This window comes from Phoca vitulina, unplaced genomic scaffold (genome assembly GCF_004348235.1).
Source record: "Phoca vitulina isolate PV1807 unplaced genomic scaffold, GSC_HSeal_1.0 scaffold1, whole genome shotgun sequence".
NCBI lineage: Eukaryota > Metazoa > Chordata > Mammalia > Carnivora > Phocidae > Phoca > Phoca vitulina.
The window spans coordinates 68,601,799-68,621,338 of NW_022589704.1; the positions used below are offsets into that span (position 1 = coordinate 68,601,799).

At 35.8% G+C, this 19,540-nt stretch overlaps 1 protein-coding gene across 6 annotated transcripts in view; it reads right to left on the reverse strand.

The window, feature by feature from the left end:
* Positions 1–19,540, reverse strand: part of SLC4A10 (solute carrier family 4 member 10) — a 301,442-nt gene that overhangs the window by 9,274 nt on the left and 272,628 nt on the right. For all 6 annotated transcript variants that reach the window (XM_032409423.1, XM_032409442.1, XM_032409411.1 and 3 more), the window contains 5 exons: positions 18,173–18,424; positions 16,857–16,925; positions 11,208–11,381; positions 10,321–10,443; positions 1,102–1,169 (listed from right to left, as the gene is read on the reverse strand). In XM_032409423.1, the coding sequence (XP_032265314.1) occupies positions 1,102–1,169; positions 10,321–10,443; positions 11,208–11,381; positions 16,857–16,925; positions 18,173–18,424 (686 nt within the window). The remainder of the gene's footprint in view (positions 1–1,101; positions 1,170–10,320; positions 10,444–11,207; positions 11,382–16,856; positions 16,926–18,172; positions 18,425–19,540) is intronic.

Sequence of the window (19,540 nt, forward strand, 5' to 3'; positions counted from 1 at the left end):
AGAAAATGCTGGATTAAATGAAATTAAACTTAAAAAAAATACAGTACCCCTTAGGTTCTTTAATATTTCAGCATGCGTTGTGAATCTCCAAACTGGAATGCAGTATGGAAATGCGTCTAACCAAAAAATCCCTTCAAGAGGGGTACCACATGAGACTAAGTTTCTACAACATACACATGGAAATATATTGATTTGACGAAACAATCAACAGGATTTTAAGCTTAAATATTGCTAAAAAAAAGATAAAATGACTTCCCCTGATTATATGGTAGATAATTATATTTTAAAAACCTAGGGAATGTGGTTTTACAGCAGACTCTGAAGATCTAGAAGATTCCAATTTTTTTGTCAATACTATGATAAATTCCCTCCTCAGAGAAAAGTTTTCTCTCCTTTTTTTTTTACTAGCATGGCCTTAAATTATCCTTAAGCACTTTGAGACCATATATATATATATATATATATATATATATATATATATATATATATATCTCATATGCATACATACAATGTTTGGCCAAATACTTTCATAAGTCTTTATTATAACGCATAGGAATTTGCATTCTTTCGCTATGTCTTTGTGCCTAAAGAAGATCAGCATGTTTTGGAGAGTTACATAAATATTTCCTAAAATGACTGGTACAGCTGAATCCTTCAACTCAGGAAATAGATGATCTCTTTGGAAGTGCCATATTTTAGGGGTAACCTCCCAGAGTTCAAGCATTTATCTGGGATCAACTCAGTGAATATCTAGTTTATTCATCCTGGCATTGAACCTCAATCCGTCTTCAATTGCTACTTTTAGAGGTTATGAAAGAGAGCTTTGGTATACAGTAGAAATATGAGAAGAAAAGACTACAGATAACAGTTTCCCGCCACCCTGCCCCCCCTTCATTTTAAGCTACTTGGCCATACTCACACTCATACTCAGTTATTAGTATCAGAACTTAGTACTAGGGACAGGGTAATCTAATTCCTGGTTTTAGTTCTTTCTACTCTAACACAGCTCCAACAAACCTTTGTAGGAATCCACACAGTAGGAAATTCTTAAGTATATTTGCACACGTTCCATGACTCAAAGCTTTTACGTGTGTATCTTACCTATAGTGCCCTTCCAATGGGAGCTGCACTGTGCCCTCATCTTCCATAGCTAGCATACTTTGTTCTTCCTGGAAAGACAAATGTAAAATATATAAAGTGAACCTGATGAGTCTCCATTTTACATTAAAGAAGAAACACAGGGGCGCCTGGGTGGCTCAGTCGTTAAGCGTCTGCCTTCGGCTCAGGTCATGATCCCAGCGTCCTGGGATCGAGCCCCGCATCGGGCTCCCTGCTCCGTGGGAAGCCTGCTTCTCCCTCTCCCACTCCCCCTGCTTGTGTTCCTTCTCTCGCTGTCTCTCTCTCTGTCAAATAAATAAATAAAATCTTTAAAAAAATAAATAAATAAATAAATAAATAAATAAATAAATAAAGAAGAAACACAGATTAATGTTTCACTATCTCATTAACCTCAGGACCTTCCACTTTGTTTGCATTTATTAATGCTAGCACAGGTCCTTTCAATAAAGCACCAGCTACCAAGAACATAAGTAATTAATGAGAGTCTCATACTACAAAGTAATTTAAATGCTAACAACAATCTCCTTCATGTCACTCAATGTAAAACGTGGTTAATTTCCAAGCAGATTTAAAAAAAAAAATCCAAATTTTAAAGGGAAAAAACGTATGGGCAATGTAATTGTTTTCATTGTTATAAAGTTTAAATTACAATCCCAGAATGCTCTGTTAGAAGGGAATGAGGGATATATTTAGAGCAGCGGTTCTCAAACTTCATTTTACATCAGAATCACCTAGAGGGCTTTAAAGAAACACACACCTCTCAGCCCCACCTCCAGAGCCTCTGATTCAGTAGGTCTGGAGTAGGGCCCAAGAATTTACATTTCTAGTAAGTTTCCAGGTGATGCTGATTATGCTGGTCTAAGGACTACACTTTGAGAACAACTGCTCTGGAGACTTTTTCCGAGACAGGAGAAGATACCTTTCTGTATGGACCAAAACCCAGGTGTGCTTTCCACTAGACACATCTTAAGCTTTTGTTTTATGCCTCAGATTTCTTCTTACAACGACACTATCCTACCTTTCCCTGAAGGGTAGAAATGCTTCATATATTCATTTCTTCATATATAACACTTTAAAACCATATCTTTAGGATAAAGAGAATCTTATCCTACCATACTGAAATATCCTGGTTTAGTTTTCAATAATGTTATCGACCTTTCTCCATGCACCAAAAAAATTTTAGTTATCTATAGATTATAGCTCCTATATAACGCATTTATTTTCAAATGGGTCAATTAGCAATGTTCCAGTTCAGAGAACTACTTCAGGCCATTTAAAAGTGTTAGAATCATTAGTTCTAACTCCAGAAATGGAATTTTATTTATTTATTTATTTATTTTTATTTGAGTATAGCTGACACACAAGGCCACGGAAGTTTCAGGTGTACACATAATGATCCAACATCTCTATATGTTATGCTATGCCCACAAGTGTAGCTACCATCTGTCACCACACAACACTATTACAATACCATTGACTATATTCCCTATGTGGCGCCTTTTATCCCGTGAATTATTCATTCCATAACCAAGAGCCTGTATCTCTCACTCCCTTTCACAAATCTCCCCATCCCCCCAACACACCTTCCCTCTGGCAACCATCAGTTTGTTCTCTGTATTTATAGTTCTGATTCTGCTTTTTGTTTGTTTATTCATTTGTCTTGTTTTTTAGATTCCACGTATGAGTGAAATCATATGGCATCTGTCTTTCTTAGTCTGACATTTCACTCAGCATACTACCCTCTAGGTGCATCTGTATTGTCGCTAATGGTAAGATCTTATTCCTTTTTTATGGATGCGTAATACTGGAAATGGAACTTTAAGTTAGAGATGAAGAGCTAGAGAAAATAGGATGACCCTGGAGGCTCATCCCTCTTTTAGTAGCTTAGCAGGAGCTTGGCTGATCTAAATCAGCTTCCAGAAAGACATGACCTTTGGATGATGTCATTTCTGGCAGGCAAGGCCATTCCTACCACCATCCAGACCTTGGCCTCAACTTGCATGCTGCCTCTGAAGAGTCCTTGCCATATTTCTTGTTACTTAAAGAAACTGTTTTCTAGAGCCTGTTCAGCTAACCTACGAATATAAAATGTAATGTGGGGGCAGCTCTCATTTTCACTGTTGGAGTGCTCTCTGTACACATCCAACCTACTGACCAAGGCAGGCTCCCCTCTGCTGGGACCTTAACCACGCTGCATACAGATACCTATGCCCAGCCTACGCTGGGTAATAATGGAGAAGCCAGGGAACTGCATGATTCTGCTACTTCTTTGCTTATAAGTTCCTGCCGTGGCCAACCACAAACCCTTTGTTACATTTATCCTCTGTGGTACTAATGGCACCTGTCTGTTACCCCTTTACATTACAGGAACTAATCCTATTCTCTTTCTCTGTTGTTCTTCAAGAATATTTTTTCTTTTAAGAGATGATATACTTTATTACATGTATATTATGCCTATTTCTCTTGTCATTGGCAGAACTATTAAAACTAATTCAAAAGAAGTAGACAGTACCATTGGTTTGAAATTACACATTTTAGCATTTGATCAAAGCCAATCTGCAGCCTGGAATAGGGCATGCCTTGCAAATGGGTTTGTCACTATGTATGGAACATAATACACATGTCATATTAACTTCTATGCACAACACTGAGGCCATGGACTGAGCATATGTATTCTCTAAGGTAAAAAAGCTTACTTTTTCTAGAGAAAACATTACCTTAATACACATGGAGGGACATAAAGAGAAAACATTCAGTGATCCCAAATGCTATTTAAGTAAAACCAAGATACAAGCAAAATGCAATTCTTTTCTCGGTTGTCCACTGGAAGGTAAGCTTGGTATATAGTATGTTTTCTGACTAACTTGGAATAAAACATTAAGCAGGCATGTAGAAAGGCTTAATAAAGAGTAAAATTTAAAAAGAGAGAGAGAGGGAGAGGGAGACAGAGAAGAACAGTGCCATCAATGCTTAGGTGACCTGGCAGCAGAGAACTAAGGCTCAAGATTCAATGTAACAGCAAAAAATTGGACCAAAGCTTTGGGAACAATTTTGTTTTTTCCTCAGATGATTTTCCACTTTTCTCTCAAATTGCTTTCAATAATTATTTTGCACTCTGTGGCTTGTTAGCATGTGTGGGCTTTATACTAGTCATAATTCTATCCAAACAAAAACTCATCACCTCTAAAGATAGCATTTCCAAGCCATGCTTATCTGAGGAGAAGGGTGGCAGAGCTGCTGCCTTCAGTGCCAGAAGGGAGCTGGGTGGGCCCCAGAGCTCGGGCATGGAGGGCCGGCTGCATCCCAGGCAGCACTGTGAGGAAGCCAAAAATTTGAGACTTTCTGGGGAGGAACAGTCAAATCAGGCATTGGCCGTCACGACAATGACAACCCAGTTTATCTCAATCGTTCAGGAAGAGAGAGTGAGAGCTCAAAGCTCACTGGGTATCCATCAGTTTATAAGTCAGCAGTACCTCAAAATGAGTTCCACGTAGCACTTCATTTACACGGGGGTCCGTCAAAAATGCACTGAGTTCTACGACGTGGTGAAGATGTTAAAGGATGAGGATCCGAGTTTACCCAAGAACATTCGAAGGGTTTCACCAATTTGACTAGAGGACTACTCAGGCTGTGATGTGAATGCCATCTTTTAATTAAGATAGTCAAAGCATTTTTCAGATACTACATAAACGAAGGCTAGTTAATGCTATCTCTAGCAAAAGGCAGGAAAATTGAGGCTTTAAAAAAAAAACAAATCTAATCAAAAAACAACTCAAAACACTCAGCATGCATTACGTGCTAGGCACACAGTGAATAATCCAGGAGCTACTCATGAATCCATTTATCAAACATGTATTAGGCATAATCTACATGACAGTATTCTGCTAAGTACTGGTGATAGAACAACGAAAAGACATACACTGTACTCTCAGATGATGAGAAGGATCACTATACAAAATACAGGAAGAGAGGAAGTAGTATCTGAGCCAGTCTTATTTGATCAGTTTGGTAGAAGAAAGGAAGAAACTCTAGAAACAATGTAGGCTAAGAATAAAAAGTAGAAATAAGTATGACAATAACAACTAGCCTGGCTAGAGCCAAAGGCCTATACTAAGTGAAAAATAAAATTGGAGTTACTTTGTGGTGTGTTTTGGGGTGCCTGGGTGGCTCAGTCAGTTAAGTGTCTGCCTTTCTGCTCAGGTCATGATCCCAGAGTCCTGGGATGAGCATTGTGTTGGGCTCCCTGCTCAGCGGGAGTCTGCTTCTCCCTCTCTCTCTGCCCCTCCCCCCACTGCTCTCTCTTGCACGCGCGTTCTCTCTCTCAAATAAATAAATGCTGTCTTTTAAAAAAATTGTGGTGTGTTTGGATTAGTAGGAAGTATGGATCTGAATTATATTTTGTGATAGCATAAAAAATCATTCATATATCATGACAAATGCTCTACCTTTAGTGAAATAGGTAGCATCTGTTACTATATCCACTTCTGAGGTAAAATCTGTGTCTGTGTAGGAACCCTCAAACAGCTCAAAGTATGAGCAACAGCAGAGAGCCAATGTGCACAAAGATGGTTAGAGTATTACAGAAAATATTCAGCAATTTTAGAATTCATAGATCTTAAAAAATGGAAGGGACTTCAGCAATCAAGTTTGACCCCTTTATTTTATCCAAGAGGAAAACAAAGTCTATAGAACTCAGACCACTTTCTTCTTTAATTACTAATATAACAGATAATGCTGCAAATGTTCAACACACACCCACACACCCCCCCCCCACAGTACTCTGAAAGCCATAAAATGTGATGTGCCTAAGAGGTATGTATTAAAATTTCCGATAGAAGAACCAGTACATACAACTACTCACTTTAACAATGAAAGCTAAAAAGGAAAAATGGGGAGGAGGAGGAGTCTATATAGAATTCATATAAATAATTGGATGCGACATGTTTTTATCAGAATATTTGATTCAATATCTCTAAGTGACTTATCTAAGTTATTATAAAACACAGAACTTTTGATAGAGTAACCTTGGATTTAGAAGATTATATTCTGGAGATACAGATATTGTGGTTTTAGAAAAGGTTTTATTTCAAATTTTAGCATGCATCAGAAGGACCTGGAGGTCTCCTTAACAGATTTCTGGGCCTATCCGCAGAGCTTTGATTCAATAGGTCTGGAATGTGGTCTAAGAATTTGCATTTCTAACAAGTTGCCAGGTGTTGGCTGACGCAGCAGAGGTCCTAGAACTACGCTTTGAAAATCACTGCTTGACGAAGAATATGCTCGCCTTACTCTAAGATTCAATTAGAAATAACATTTGCCTGTGTAATAATTAGGCCATGCTTCTCCAATCCACAACCAATTCTCATCTTTCTAAGCAGTAAGACCTGCTCTGTAATTTGTTTAATTGCATTAATTGCACTTGTTCTTAGTTTGCTTTTGCATCTTCTTGGCCTTGCTCATGATCCTTCTTCATACAGATCACAAGTCTCACTTGCCTCTTTTTGTTTTTTTTTTCCATAGCATTATATGTTAGAGTGAACTTCCTGTAAACCAAGAAGTGTCAATATCATGATCACTGCCCAAAGCTGAATTTCCAGGATTTATCTAACATTAACTGCCTTCTACCCCCCGACCCAGGAGCAAACGTTCTGCTGGGGCTTTCTGCTTTTAACAGCCGCCCTTTTGTCAAATGTGTACAATGTCCTAGAGAATATTTAAGTAGGAAGGAAAGCATGTTGGTACTCTGAGCACATTTGGACATCCAGAATTTGATTCTGCAGTCTTCCCTTTACACAGAGCAATGTGCAAAATGTCAGGGTTCCAATATTCATTTCTATCCTGATTATAATCCTTTCTTTCTAAAAACTGAAGCATATGCATATGCATATGCATGAAGTACATGAAAATTTGGAACAGAAGCTCTGCGACCTTGGACTGGCCTGTGTAGCTATTTATTCTGCTTAACTCATTATTGAATTTTAAGGTCAAACTAATGTTTTCTCAATGCCATAAGACCAGAAGCGGGCTACTGATAAGAAAACCCTGGAAGATAAAGGTACAAGCTTGTAACTATCATCGAAAGGACAAGAGGTGAGCCTACTTTAAATTCGAGTCTCATGAAGCTGAACATTTTCTGCTATTTACCATCTTTCCAGATCACAATCAAAGTTACTCAATTAATTTGAGCAATTGCAGAAATGCTGCATTTCTGGAGAACTTGTCCATTTACCACCTGAATGCACAATTTCTTAGAAGACTGGGCCTTGGTATAAGATGCCACAGTAAGAAGATCACATCCATCAGTGGAGTCCATAGCCTCAAGAAAATGAAATACTGAGATCTGGGTGACCAAAAGGAAAACCAACCAGAATTTAAGTTCTAGTGCAATCCTTCTTAAATCTTCCAGTTCGCTATACTGATCATACACTTTTAGTAACTAATTCCAAGTTAGAAAGTGAACATCTTTTAAACTTCCTCTTCTTTCTCCAGTTGTCGTATGGAGAGTTATCTTTCTTTGCACTCGTCGGAACTATATTTAAATGTTCAATAATGAATTGTGTTTTCATTGTATTATTGATTCTCTTGTTTCTTTCCATGCACTGAGATTCACATGCAAGCATCATCACATTAATCTATTTCAGATTTTAAAGGTCTATACATCTTCCTGATTAAGGTATTGCAAGGCATTTCCCCCTACTTTTTCTGATATTCAGATCTGAAGGATACAGTGGTAAATTTGCCTCAATAAATCTTTAATTTATTTTTGCATCCTTTTGGAAAACATGAATTCTAGGAAATCTAGTAATATTTGATTACTTCTAAAATATGTATCTTCATAATCAGAAAACAGCAAACACCCATTGGAGTACAGTGGATCTATGACAAAAAAAATTTAGAAGCTTATTGAATAGGATCTCTGCCTATCTGAGATTAATAGACTTCAAAATGGACATCTAGCACACATACATATACTATACATATGAAGTGTCAGGAGTAGTTTTGGGCAATGGAAATGGCAGATGCAAATAAATTTATGATTACTACCAAATTTGTTCTCCCCTATTTCATAGACATATAAAGGGAGAATCTAAAATTTTCCTTAAATGACAAAAGGGAAGAATATTAAACATAATATGCTATATATACATATCATTTTTCATTTTACAAAGTTCTAGAAGGGCAAGAATGTTCCATGGTATGGATATGGCCTAAAGAGAATGCTGTGAAAGGGATGAATATATGGCTGGGGCTCTTGTCAACCTTTTCTATAGAAGTAGTAGAGACATTTGAACAGGAAATCAAAGCAGGAAAATAAAGCAAAATTACATTTATAAGTTACTGCCTTAGTATACTTAATAGTACTCTCATTATCAGAAAGACTGAAGGGACATGGTCAATGAGTTTTATATTCAAAACTGTCGGGGCGCCTGGGTGGCTCAGTCGTTAAGCGTCTGCCTTCGGCTCAGGTCATGATCCCAGGGTCCTGGGATCGAGCCCCACATCGGGCTCCCTGCTCCGCGGGAAGCCTGCTTCTCCCTCCCACTCCCCCTGCTTGTGTTCCCTCTCTTGCTGTGTCTCTCTCTGTCAAATAAATAAAATCTTTAAAAAAAAAAAAAAACTGTCTTCTTTGGAATTTAAACTTTCTTGAGGATTATCTTCAACGTGCATAATCTTAATCGCATCAAGTATGGATAATTTAAACCTGCAGAATTTTTATATTCAGTGCCCATCTTATTTACATTTAATTTATACCAAATTCTGTCATATTCTTCTTGAATGGTATCTGAGGAGGAGACCAAACCTTTACTAAAGTCCTAAAAATAAATATCCTAGTTAAGGCATTGTTTTTAAAAATCTCTCATACTTAAATAAGAATATGTCAAACAGAAAAATAAAGAAATAATGATTTTATATATTTTTAATGTTGTATTAATATTACTAGAAGTATGTTTCTAAGTATTCCTTCTCCATTATTTGGGAAAATTGAAATAACTGTGCAAAATTAAGATACATCATCATAATGATGTGTACATGCACGTATAAGATACATCATCGTGATCGATCTCTAAAGTGGGCATCCATTGTCCGCGATGGGACGCCACAGAAAAAAGAAAGAAATGCCAGCCAGTCACATACTCGATAGCCATATTTGTAAAAACCTCTGAGGAGAAATTTCATTAGACTTTGTGGCCTAATCTGACTTCACCTAATGACTGAGTAAAACCTAGAACCATTCAAATGTTTGCAAACAAATTCCCCAAAGGAGAGAATATATCCATGGTTTGAGAAATTATGCTGTAGACAGGTAACTGAGCATATCTACAGACCACCTTGTAGAAGAAGGAAAAGTGGAAAGAATTCTCACCAAATATTTTCTTTCATCTTCATTTCTATTCACATGGAAATGTTCTTATGTTTTACAATCTATGGACTCAATCATTTCAGTAAAAAGTATACTGGTCATTTTTTGTTTTCATTTAAACTCTGTAGTTTTTATAGAAAGCACATTTTAAAAATATTATGTTACTAGCCTTCAAAGAAGACCCAGACTTACATATGAACTTTAGATATGCCATTAAACTTAAAACAAATCATCTTAATGCACGAAACAGAATAGGATAGATCAGTTAGTCCACGGAAGTAAGTAAATCCCCAAATTTTCTCAAACTACATTTACTCGATCTTAAATCACTCTGAAAGCAGATCAGATCATAAACATTTCATCTATTTCAAAAATAACTAATTTTATCTTTTGATTAGAATTAGAATCTTGCCATCAAAAATTTGTTCCTTAGAAAAATATCAACAAGAATACTGTCTCTTTCATTCCTTCTCACATATTCAACCAAAAAGCAACCATTGCTGGACCATAACTCAGAAATAGTTAAGCATCAGTAAGGTTCTGCCATCCACAAGGGAGGGAATAGAAAAGCAAAGCTCACAATTTGGATAATGAAGTACAAAGTGTTTGCATATTTCACAAGGGTTTGGTTTTCTCATGTAAGATCTGTGTTCTCTCTGTGTTCAAGTTTCAACTTTAAGATTTTAAGCATTAATCTTCCAAATATTAATAGTCCACCTGTGGTTGTTAGTAATCACTATCTAAAGATAAACAAAATGATTTGGTTTTGCAAGGAGCTGTTACTCTGCAAGTGTCCCATTTGCTTCTCTTTGTAAGACACTGATTTCGCTCTGACTTACTTCTTTTTCAGCATCTTCTAGTTTCTTTTTCTTACTCTCGGGCATTAAATCATCCAACCAGCTGAGTTCCCGTTTCGTAAACAAAAAGTCCATCAGCTTTCTTACAAATACCAGAGCTAACACCTGAAGCAAATAATAAAATAATTTCAAACATGGAAAAAAATAAAAATGGGAGAGGTAGCTTTTTTGTTTTTTGGTGGAAACAAGTCAATTTCAATTAAGACTGAGATTCAAGTGACACTTGAAGACATACATGTATAATAGACATTGTATTTTTGCATTCTTCATTTCCTTTTCTTACCACATCCCCAGAATAATAGCTCTGATTTTACCCAGTAAAGGAGTCACTTAAAGAAGCTATCTCAAAAAAAAAAAAAAGAAAAAGAAAAACCTACAAAATATATTTGACTGTTTCTTAAATAGATGTAGTTAATAGTTTGCATTATTATAAATGAACATTAAATCATTCTTATCTATGCTGATAGTATTTTGATTTATAGTCATTCAAATTCACTATATTTTTGGAAGTATTTGAAATTTATCTGAAATATTTAATAAAATTTAATTTGAAACCCCCCTAGTTTTTCAGATTTGCTAGTATATCTTTAATGTCACATTTTGAAAGTCTACATTTTTCTACCCAACTTCAATTAATTCAAACTATTACAAGTATTTAGAATGACAGAGGCAAAACTAATATGAATCACTGAAATTCATATGTAATCTCAAATCCTATCTTAGTCACTAGCTTTAGCAGCTAAAATTTACATCATGGTTTCCCATAATTGTTCAAAATGACTCTACTGTTCCAATTTCAGTTTTATATGTTTCCAAATAGAGCAGAAAATCAGAGGAGGAGAAAAAAACTTGACTTAGAAGTTTCATACCATCATGGGAAAGACAATAGCAGCTCTTGAAACTTTTATTATCCACAAAAGGCCAAGGCAACTCATCTGAATCACTGTGAAGAGGTGGACTTTTCGAAGTGGTACATGCCTTAGATATATAAAATCTGGCTGATGTTTTGCAGGCATCCAGAAGAGCTTTATTCTATCAAAGAACTAAAAGATAAACAGACTAAATTGCTTTTTACAGACAATAAAAGTAAGACAAGTAGATGTTTAATATGGTCCAAAATATCATACATCAGAATCACATAATTAAGTTGACAACTGGGCATCAGGACAATGGGATTGTTATGCGTACACTCTGAAATGCACAATTTCAGTTTCATAATATCCCACATTTATATAGCCTTCTAAGGCTATAACTTAGAAGCGTTTAAAAATATTAAAGCCAATGCTAAACTTTGCTACCTGGGAAAGTGTAGCCTTGAGAGACAAAATGTAATCATCATCCTCTTTTTCATTATCACATCACAAAGCTCTTCCTTTTATTTGCCCACTAAACACCATGGTCCATTCTCTGTCCTCTTCTTTCCTGAAAGAGCTCATCCATACCCATGGCTTCAACTTTCACATGCTTGTTAGAGACTCCCAGACCTAGGTCTCTACTTCAGCGTGCTCTCTCTCTCTCTCTCTCTCTCTGTTGCCAGAGCTCCCCACCCACATCCTGCTGCTGAGTGGGATGTGTTGACTCTGCTGTTTTGGCCTCACCACACTGACCCCCAACAAGGTTTTGAGGCTGTCTTTACAAACAAGCTTAGCCACAAAGATTTAACCTAGATGAATTACTGTTAATCAAGTATTTTCCAGAGCAAACTTTGTTAATTTGATTTCTTGTTCAGTTTCTTCTGGTGCACTGTCAAGCCAATTACAATTTTTTCAATTGTATTTTATTAAAATTATTTTCATCTGGAACAGTTGTTTCTGTTTAAATTTTACCATGAAGACAGTAAAATTATTTTTGGACTATATGATATTATTGTTACACTTTCAATTTTGATTTTATATACCAAAGCAAATTTTCTCAATTCAAATTTTATAGATTAAATTTTCACAAGAAGCTTAAAACTTCAATCATATTTTACTCACTAACAAATTGTGCTGTGTGTTAGTTTTATTTTACATGGACCATTTTCTTTAATTTTTCTCAGGTCGATTTTTACAGTTTCCAATGTTTCCAACAAGAAGTGATTATTTAGGAAATGATAGTTTCAAGCACTGTCAGTTCTATTTCATGCCATTCCTATAGTAATATCTATTGTGCATCTTCAAAAGAATGATATTTGATTTTATTTCTTGGCTAATTTATGAAAAAATTGTAAACAATTCTCACCAAATATTCTAAAATTACTCTAATATGCCAAGGGACAAATATCCATGGAGTTAAATGTTAGGGTTGAACATCCTTTTTTTTTTTTACCAAATATGCAAAAAAGATGTTAATATAATATATAATTAACAAGAAAATGAAATATAAATATATAAAATATATAAAAATAAATAAATATAAATATAAAAATAATAAAATAAATTTTAAAAGGATGTTAATATAATATGTAATATATTGTTAATATATTTAACAATGTAATAGGAACCTCAAACTCAACAAAAACCCATATTTTCTCCTATGTCCCTTGACTTACGGCACAGCCTGCCTGACCCTTCTTCCCTCAGTCATCCAAACCAGAATCATATGCAGTTTAGTTCATCCACTGTTCATGTACTTATTTATATTCATTAATGCCTTCCAAAATCATTTATTGAAATGTACTTCTATGCAAGTACCAAGTGCTGAATTTCTTTTTCTTGGTTCATCCTTCTCCATATTGTCTCTAAATATTTCATTAGGTCTTCTTATTCCTATCTCCTAAATATCTCTTTAAAATACAGTGTCGTTAAACAAACAAAATTTGGTGATTGGTGGAGGTGGGAATAGGGAAGAAATAAAGTAAAATCCTCTGGCTTATAACTGAATATTTCAGTTTCTATAGAACTCATTTTTCCCAGCCACCATTTCTCCATTTGTGAAGCTGTTATTGCATAAGTGTACTTCAGTGTGTGGGTGCTTCAATTGTTATTGTTTAAATGGCACATTTGCTTTACTTTGGATTCCTGAAGTGTTGGAATGAATATAGATGTGGTTATATATCTGAGTACAGAAACAGCATTCATAAGAACACTGTGATCTGTTTTTTCTGCCATGTTGCACAGTGAGAAGCCTAGATAATATGTTTCATAATATTGCCAAACAATCAGGTAGCATATAAATTCCTTCAACATATAAGGTAACTAATTAACATGCTCCTTCAACTGTTGGTACTCAGTGCATGCATATTACTACTCAAGTAATGATAATCATGATACATGTATCCTGAGTTTTGCACTTGGCTTTTATCTTGTCCTAATATCAATAATATTCCATTCCCCCATGCAGTTAGCCACAAAATCCCAAATAGGAATTTCAACTTCCTGAGTTCAGGGTTCACTTAAATTTTCACTAACCTTGTTTCTCAGTGTGAGACCCTGCTTACTGTTTCATTTGTGCTATTTAAAACTCATTATACTTTTCTCATGGGCCTTTAATAATGTTTTCCTCAATTTTCATCTGAGAGATTCACACCCCAAATAATTCCAAAACTTGACTTTCTTGTTTAGTTCTAAACCTCATGAGTATAAAATCATGTGAGTGGAATTAGGGGGGAAAATCTGTTGAAACCTATCAAAATGATTTTACTTTGTTTCTTAAACTTCTGCTGCTGTATTTATGTGAGCCTGGGGCCTAATAATAAATACTTTTCACTTACAGATGAAATTAGTACTCATGGAACTTTTGCCAAAGGCAAAAAAACAGTAAAACAAATAAACAAAACCTCTTCAGTACTCTTCTCTATCTGCCTTACCAAACCAATTCTTTCAAAATACATTTTTCATACATGAAATTATAAATGAGCAAATTAAATCTAATTAGAGTAAAATTTAAATGCATAACACACTTCCCAACCATTTCCCTCTCCCAAGTAAATTTTACCCAAGTGTCAAGAAGAACAGTCATAGTACCTATTTTGGGTGTCCAATTATCTTTCAATGACTTCATATTGAAATTTTGCCTCAGTTCTGACATCTAGTACTTTCCTGAGGCTGAAGTGCTTTTTCTTCTCTCAAAGTCAGAAGCTGGTTGGTTGTTCATTCCAACCACAGAAGAGAGTTTCTGTGCTGTTTGTCCCTCAGTATCAAGAGTTTAGCTAAGCTACCCCATGGTTTTGCTGCCTTGGCATCCATTTTGTTTGGCTAAGCAGCGTGCGGTCACCTGAATCGACGCTAGCTCCTCAGTAGGCACGTGCCCTAGATAACAGCCAGCAGAGTCACAAGTAAATGTAAGTTCCTGAGATGAATCCCCCAAATGTCCTTGCAGTCAACAGTCTCCCCTAACTCCCAGGGCCTTCCCCTATGTGCTCCTTAGATAAGACCCACCTGGGACTCACCAAAACCCTGCTTTTCATTTGAATTGATCAATCAGCCTTAGACCAGGAACCCCAAACCACTCCACCCACAAATCCTAATAAAGGCATGTGCCAAAAAAAAAAAAAAAAGGCATGTGCCCCAGGTCTTCATTCTTTCTCTGTCTGCCCTCTGCCTTAACTTCCCCATTCAGACCCTTAAGGTACACCAGGTACTTCCTCCAGTACCTGTGAGTAATAAGTTATCTATTTCAATTTCTCTTCTAGTCTATCCTTGAACCACAGCTTGCCATCCAGCACCCTGTGCTCCACTTCACATGTGTTAATTTGAGACATTCATAATAGTCAGGTGACTTTTCTTTCATGTCTTTGAACAGCAATGAGACTAGCTGTGTCATAGAAAAAGCAGCAGTTTATGATTTCCTTTTGGTCAAGAAAAAAATAAACTATACTTTACAATAAATAACCCTCAAAATTAGTCTCCTTTCAAGAAAATTTAAGTGTTTTAGATCAATGATGTTAGTTATAAGACAAGATTTTTCCCAAAGGCAAATTTAAGTAGAAATCTGCCTCTTTCTTCGTGTGGCTTTCTTCCCTGTGTCTCTCTGTGTCCTCTCTTCTTATAAGGACCCCCATCATTGGATTTAGGGTTCACCCTAAATGCTAGATGAGCTCATCTTGAGATCCATAATTAATCCATCTTCAAAAACTCTATTTCCAAATAATGTCACATGCTGAGATTCCAGGTGGACATGACTGGGGGAAACACTATTTAAACCACTATAGTATGATGAGCATGAATAATTTGCCCACAACCTCTGCAAAGATTTAGAATACAATTGTGGTCATTTTAAAATGTGTCCACAAACTCTTCAGTACTGTTCTCTTCAAGAGATGGAGTCTAATTTCCTTCCATGTGTGCAAGCTGGACATAATGACTCACCTCTAACAAACAGAAGAAAATGGAAGAGACCATGTGTAACTTCGGAGACTAAGTCAAAAGGCACAGTGACTTCACCCTCACTCTTTCTCACATTGCGCACTCTGATGGAAGTTAGCTTTCAGGTCATGAGGGTACCTAAATGTCCTAAAGAGAGCCTGTCTGGCAAAAAACTGAGGCCTCCTACCAACAGCCACAGAGGAACCGATGCTTTTTCCCCGTAGCTGTGTGATAAGCCATCTTGGACATAGGTCCTCCAGTCCTAGTCAAGCTTTCGGATGCCTGCAGCCCTTGTCCACATCCTGACGGCAACTACATGAGACATCTTGAGCCAGAACCACCTGGCTAATCTGTTCCCAAATTTATGTCCCACACAAACTGTGAGATAACAAATGTTCGTTGTTTAAAAGCCACTAATTGTAATTTGTTATGAATTGTTATGTAATTTGCTAATAGAAAATTAATACAACTATATTTAACCAATACTTATTTAAACAACTAATAAGCTTCCCTTTATACCTTGAAATTGCCTTACTCTATACCTTTATTTTTAGTTTAATTTAAAAAAAGAATTCTACAAATATAATTGTACCAATTATACCAATAGTAGAAAGACAAACATGAAAGGAAAAAAAAAATCACCCAGGATCTCACTACCTTAATAAATTGTTTTTATTTCTCTACCTTCCTTTTTGATCATTCACACTCACAGCTTTATAAACCTATATGGTAGGTAGCGCTTGTTTTCCTACTTTTTTGCTCTGCATTAAGCCATAAGCATTTTTTACCATGTTTCTTTTATGGCCATCATAATTACCAATCTTAAATGACTGTAACATAGACCACTTAATTATTTTACTGCTGATGGATAATTGGGTTATTTCCAATATTTTGATAGTATGTGTTACAATGAACATCTTTGTGCATACAGTTCTTCTTTTCTGTTCCATATACATGATTACAGTATCAAAGATTAAAAGTATTTGGATATATTTTGAAATGTACTGCTATTAGTTTTCTAAGAGGGCTGTAAAGTCTAAACCTTATACAGTTTTAATATAACTTATGGTAAACAAAAATACCTTAAAATTATGAACGAGTTTGAAGAAATTTAACTGTGGTGTGAAATCTCCTCCTCAGATGAAGTCATTTTCTTAACTATCACATGATTTAGCATCAATAGACTTAAGATAAGTCATCACAGATGTGCGTGGTTTACTGTAAGCAATTTACCTGAATTCCCTTTAGAGACGAAGCACCCATATAAAGAAACACTCCATATAGAACTGGCATGGGAATAAACTGTAAAAGAACAATTAGAGAAAAGATACAAGTTATTTTTCAAATAACTGGTCATGCTATTTTTCACTTATCAAAAAAAAAAAAACCACAGAAAAATAAATATTTTAGAAGCAATATAGGGCAGAGCCAGAAGCCCCAGGTTCAAATCCTAGCTCTAGCACTTTTTAGCTGCATAGCCTTAGGTAAACTACTTAAGCTCTCTGTGCCCTGGTTTTCCTGTGTGTATATAAAAAGGGATGGTAATAATAGGGTTGTTATGAGTATTTAATAGGTCAAAACCTATAAAAGGGCATATAAAATACATAATAAACAATAAAAATTAACTATTATTATTATGTTACTTTAGGGAAACTTGAATTTTGTTTCACAATGGTAAGATATTTGGATTAAAGATGAAAAATGGAACTAACATCTAGATGTTCTGACATTATACCAGATATTTGCAAACATGTGGACTGTTCAGTTTTTCTCTTTTTATTGGAATAGCTCAGCATAATTTTAGCTCTATAATTACCTATATAACAGAGAAATTAATTCTTGCAAATGTACTTACGTAAATGATTAAATATAAATAAACTTATATAATGATTAAATCATTCTGTTAGAACTTTCAAATTATAGACAATTAAATGAGTTATAATTTAGAATACAATTGACACACCTTGGTAATATCTGCCAAAATTCTATGACAAAATAATTACTCTTTAATGCTCTTCAAAATGGACTCAATTATTTTAAATGTGAAGAAAGTAAGTATATACAATGGCGATGTCCATGCAGTAGTGTCTGAAACATTTAACAGACAAAACTGCATATATGGCTATGACTGTTATGTGGCTCATCTGTGCACCTCTATCTTATTCTAGGTAATGTTAATTGCAAATACATCTGACAAGAAAATAGAGACTTTAGTTCATGTAGGCCTGCAGTGAATTCAGGTCACAAGTCAGTTAGAAATAATGAGTGACTTTTCCCCATAACTTGGTAACTACTTCAAAATTAAGGTAATAATTTACACATCAAATTTTACTTTGCCAGGCTAAATTTCTTCTGTATTTAAGGTTTCTAAAACACAGCACATAACTTCCCCCGTTGAGAAGTTATATAAACATGGTAAAGAAATTCATCACTTTTGTCCCATGCCGTACAATATTTACAAATTGATGGCTTCGATTCAAATGAAATTTCTTAAGCAATAATAAATATATTCTGCCTTCTCTCAATTTCATAAAGGCAAATTTCATTACCTTCAGAATACTGGTCATAAAGACTGATGAACCCATAAGAATAAAAATCATAAGCCCAGTAACCCTTTGCTCCCGAATGCCAAGAAACTTGGGTTGTTCTCCTGGAGCTGAACATTCTGATTCCAGTTTTAAGCTGTTGACATGAGTGATGGACAGGACAGTGGCAGCCACAAACCACGGCAGGCCCATGATGGAGCACACCCCAAGCATGACAGCCACCATCAATAGATCCAGATGGTACCCACAACCTTTCTGTTAAAAGAAAGAAAAGAGTATTCTCATAGGAACTGAATTTAGTATAGAGACAAATGACGCCACCACCATGGAACATTAAGAATAGAAAAGAGATACTATCTTGAGTCTTAGACAACTGATTCTGAAATGCAAAATAAATTAAAGATAAAAAAGTAACAGTCTGAAAATATATAATCCACTGAAAGAAAAGTTGCAGATGTTCCTATTACAATTATGATTATAGTCACTTCAACCTACTTGAATAGGTTTAATGTATGTCTGGGTTAATATTACATTAGCTTCCATTCTATTTCTATTGGATAATTAAAGTCACTATTAAATACAGTCACTTCTCTTAGTTTCCTTAAATGGGCAAGTTAACTCAACAATTCATATATCTACTCATTCATTATTAATTCATACAAAAAATTACTGAACACTATATACCAGACATCAGGTAGAAAACAGAGAAAACAGAGTAAGGACCGTATCCACAACAGTGCTGAGATGGCCTAAGCGTGACTAGCAACCACTTCCTGACAATACTCAAGAAGCCCCACGTATCAGATCTCCTAAAGAGAAACTCTTCTCAAACACCGTGTTTCTAATTGCCCTCTTTTGTCTCAATGGGTGGGTGTCGCAATGTCTTACTGGGAAAAATAATACCATGAAATCTAAGCTTCCTTATACATACCTATTTTTATGCTGATACAGCTCTTGCTATCTTGTTCTCATTTGTTTCAGTTTCAACACTAGAAAAATTTGGCCTCTCCCTAAAATGAAAGTTTTTGTGTTTTCTCTCTCTCTGTGATCCTACTCCACTGTCATTGACCTCCACGTGTTGCAAACTTCAGTGCTTTCTAGGACCTGGCAGGAAACGTAATTGAGAAAAAAACAGGTGCAGGGGGCATGTGGAGTGGAGATGCAGGGAAGTGAGACACGGGTGAGTGGCTGAGGGCTCTGAGGAAAGAAACTGAAGGGCAAACAGTGCTTGCCTCTCCCTTTACCACCCCACCCCCCCATAGGAAATCGTCAGTGGAAAGCCTCCAAGGTAGCAAATGGCTTAGCCTATTTTACATTCCAACTCTTAAGGACTAACTTGAAAGGTAGTATAATACAGTGGTTAAGGGCTTA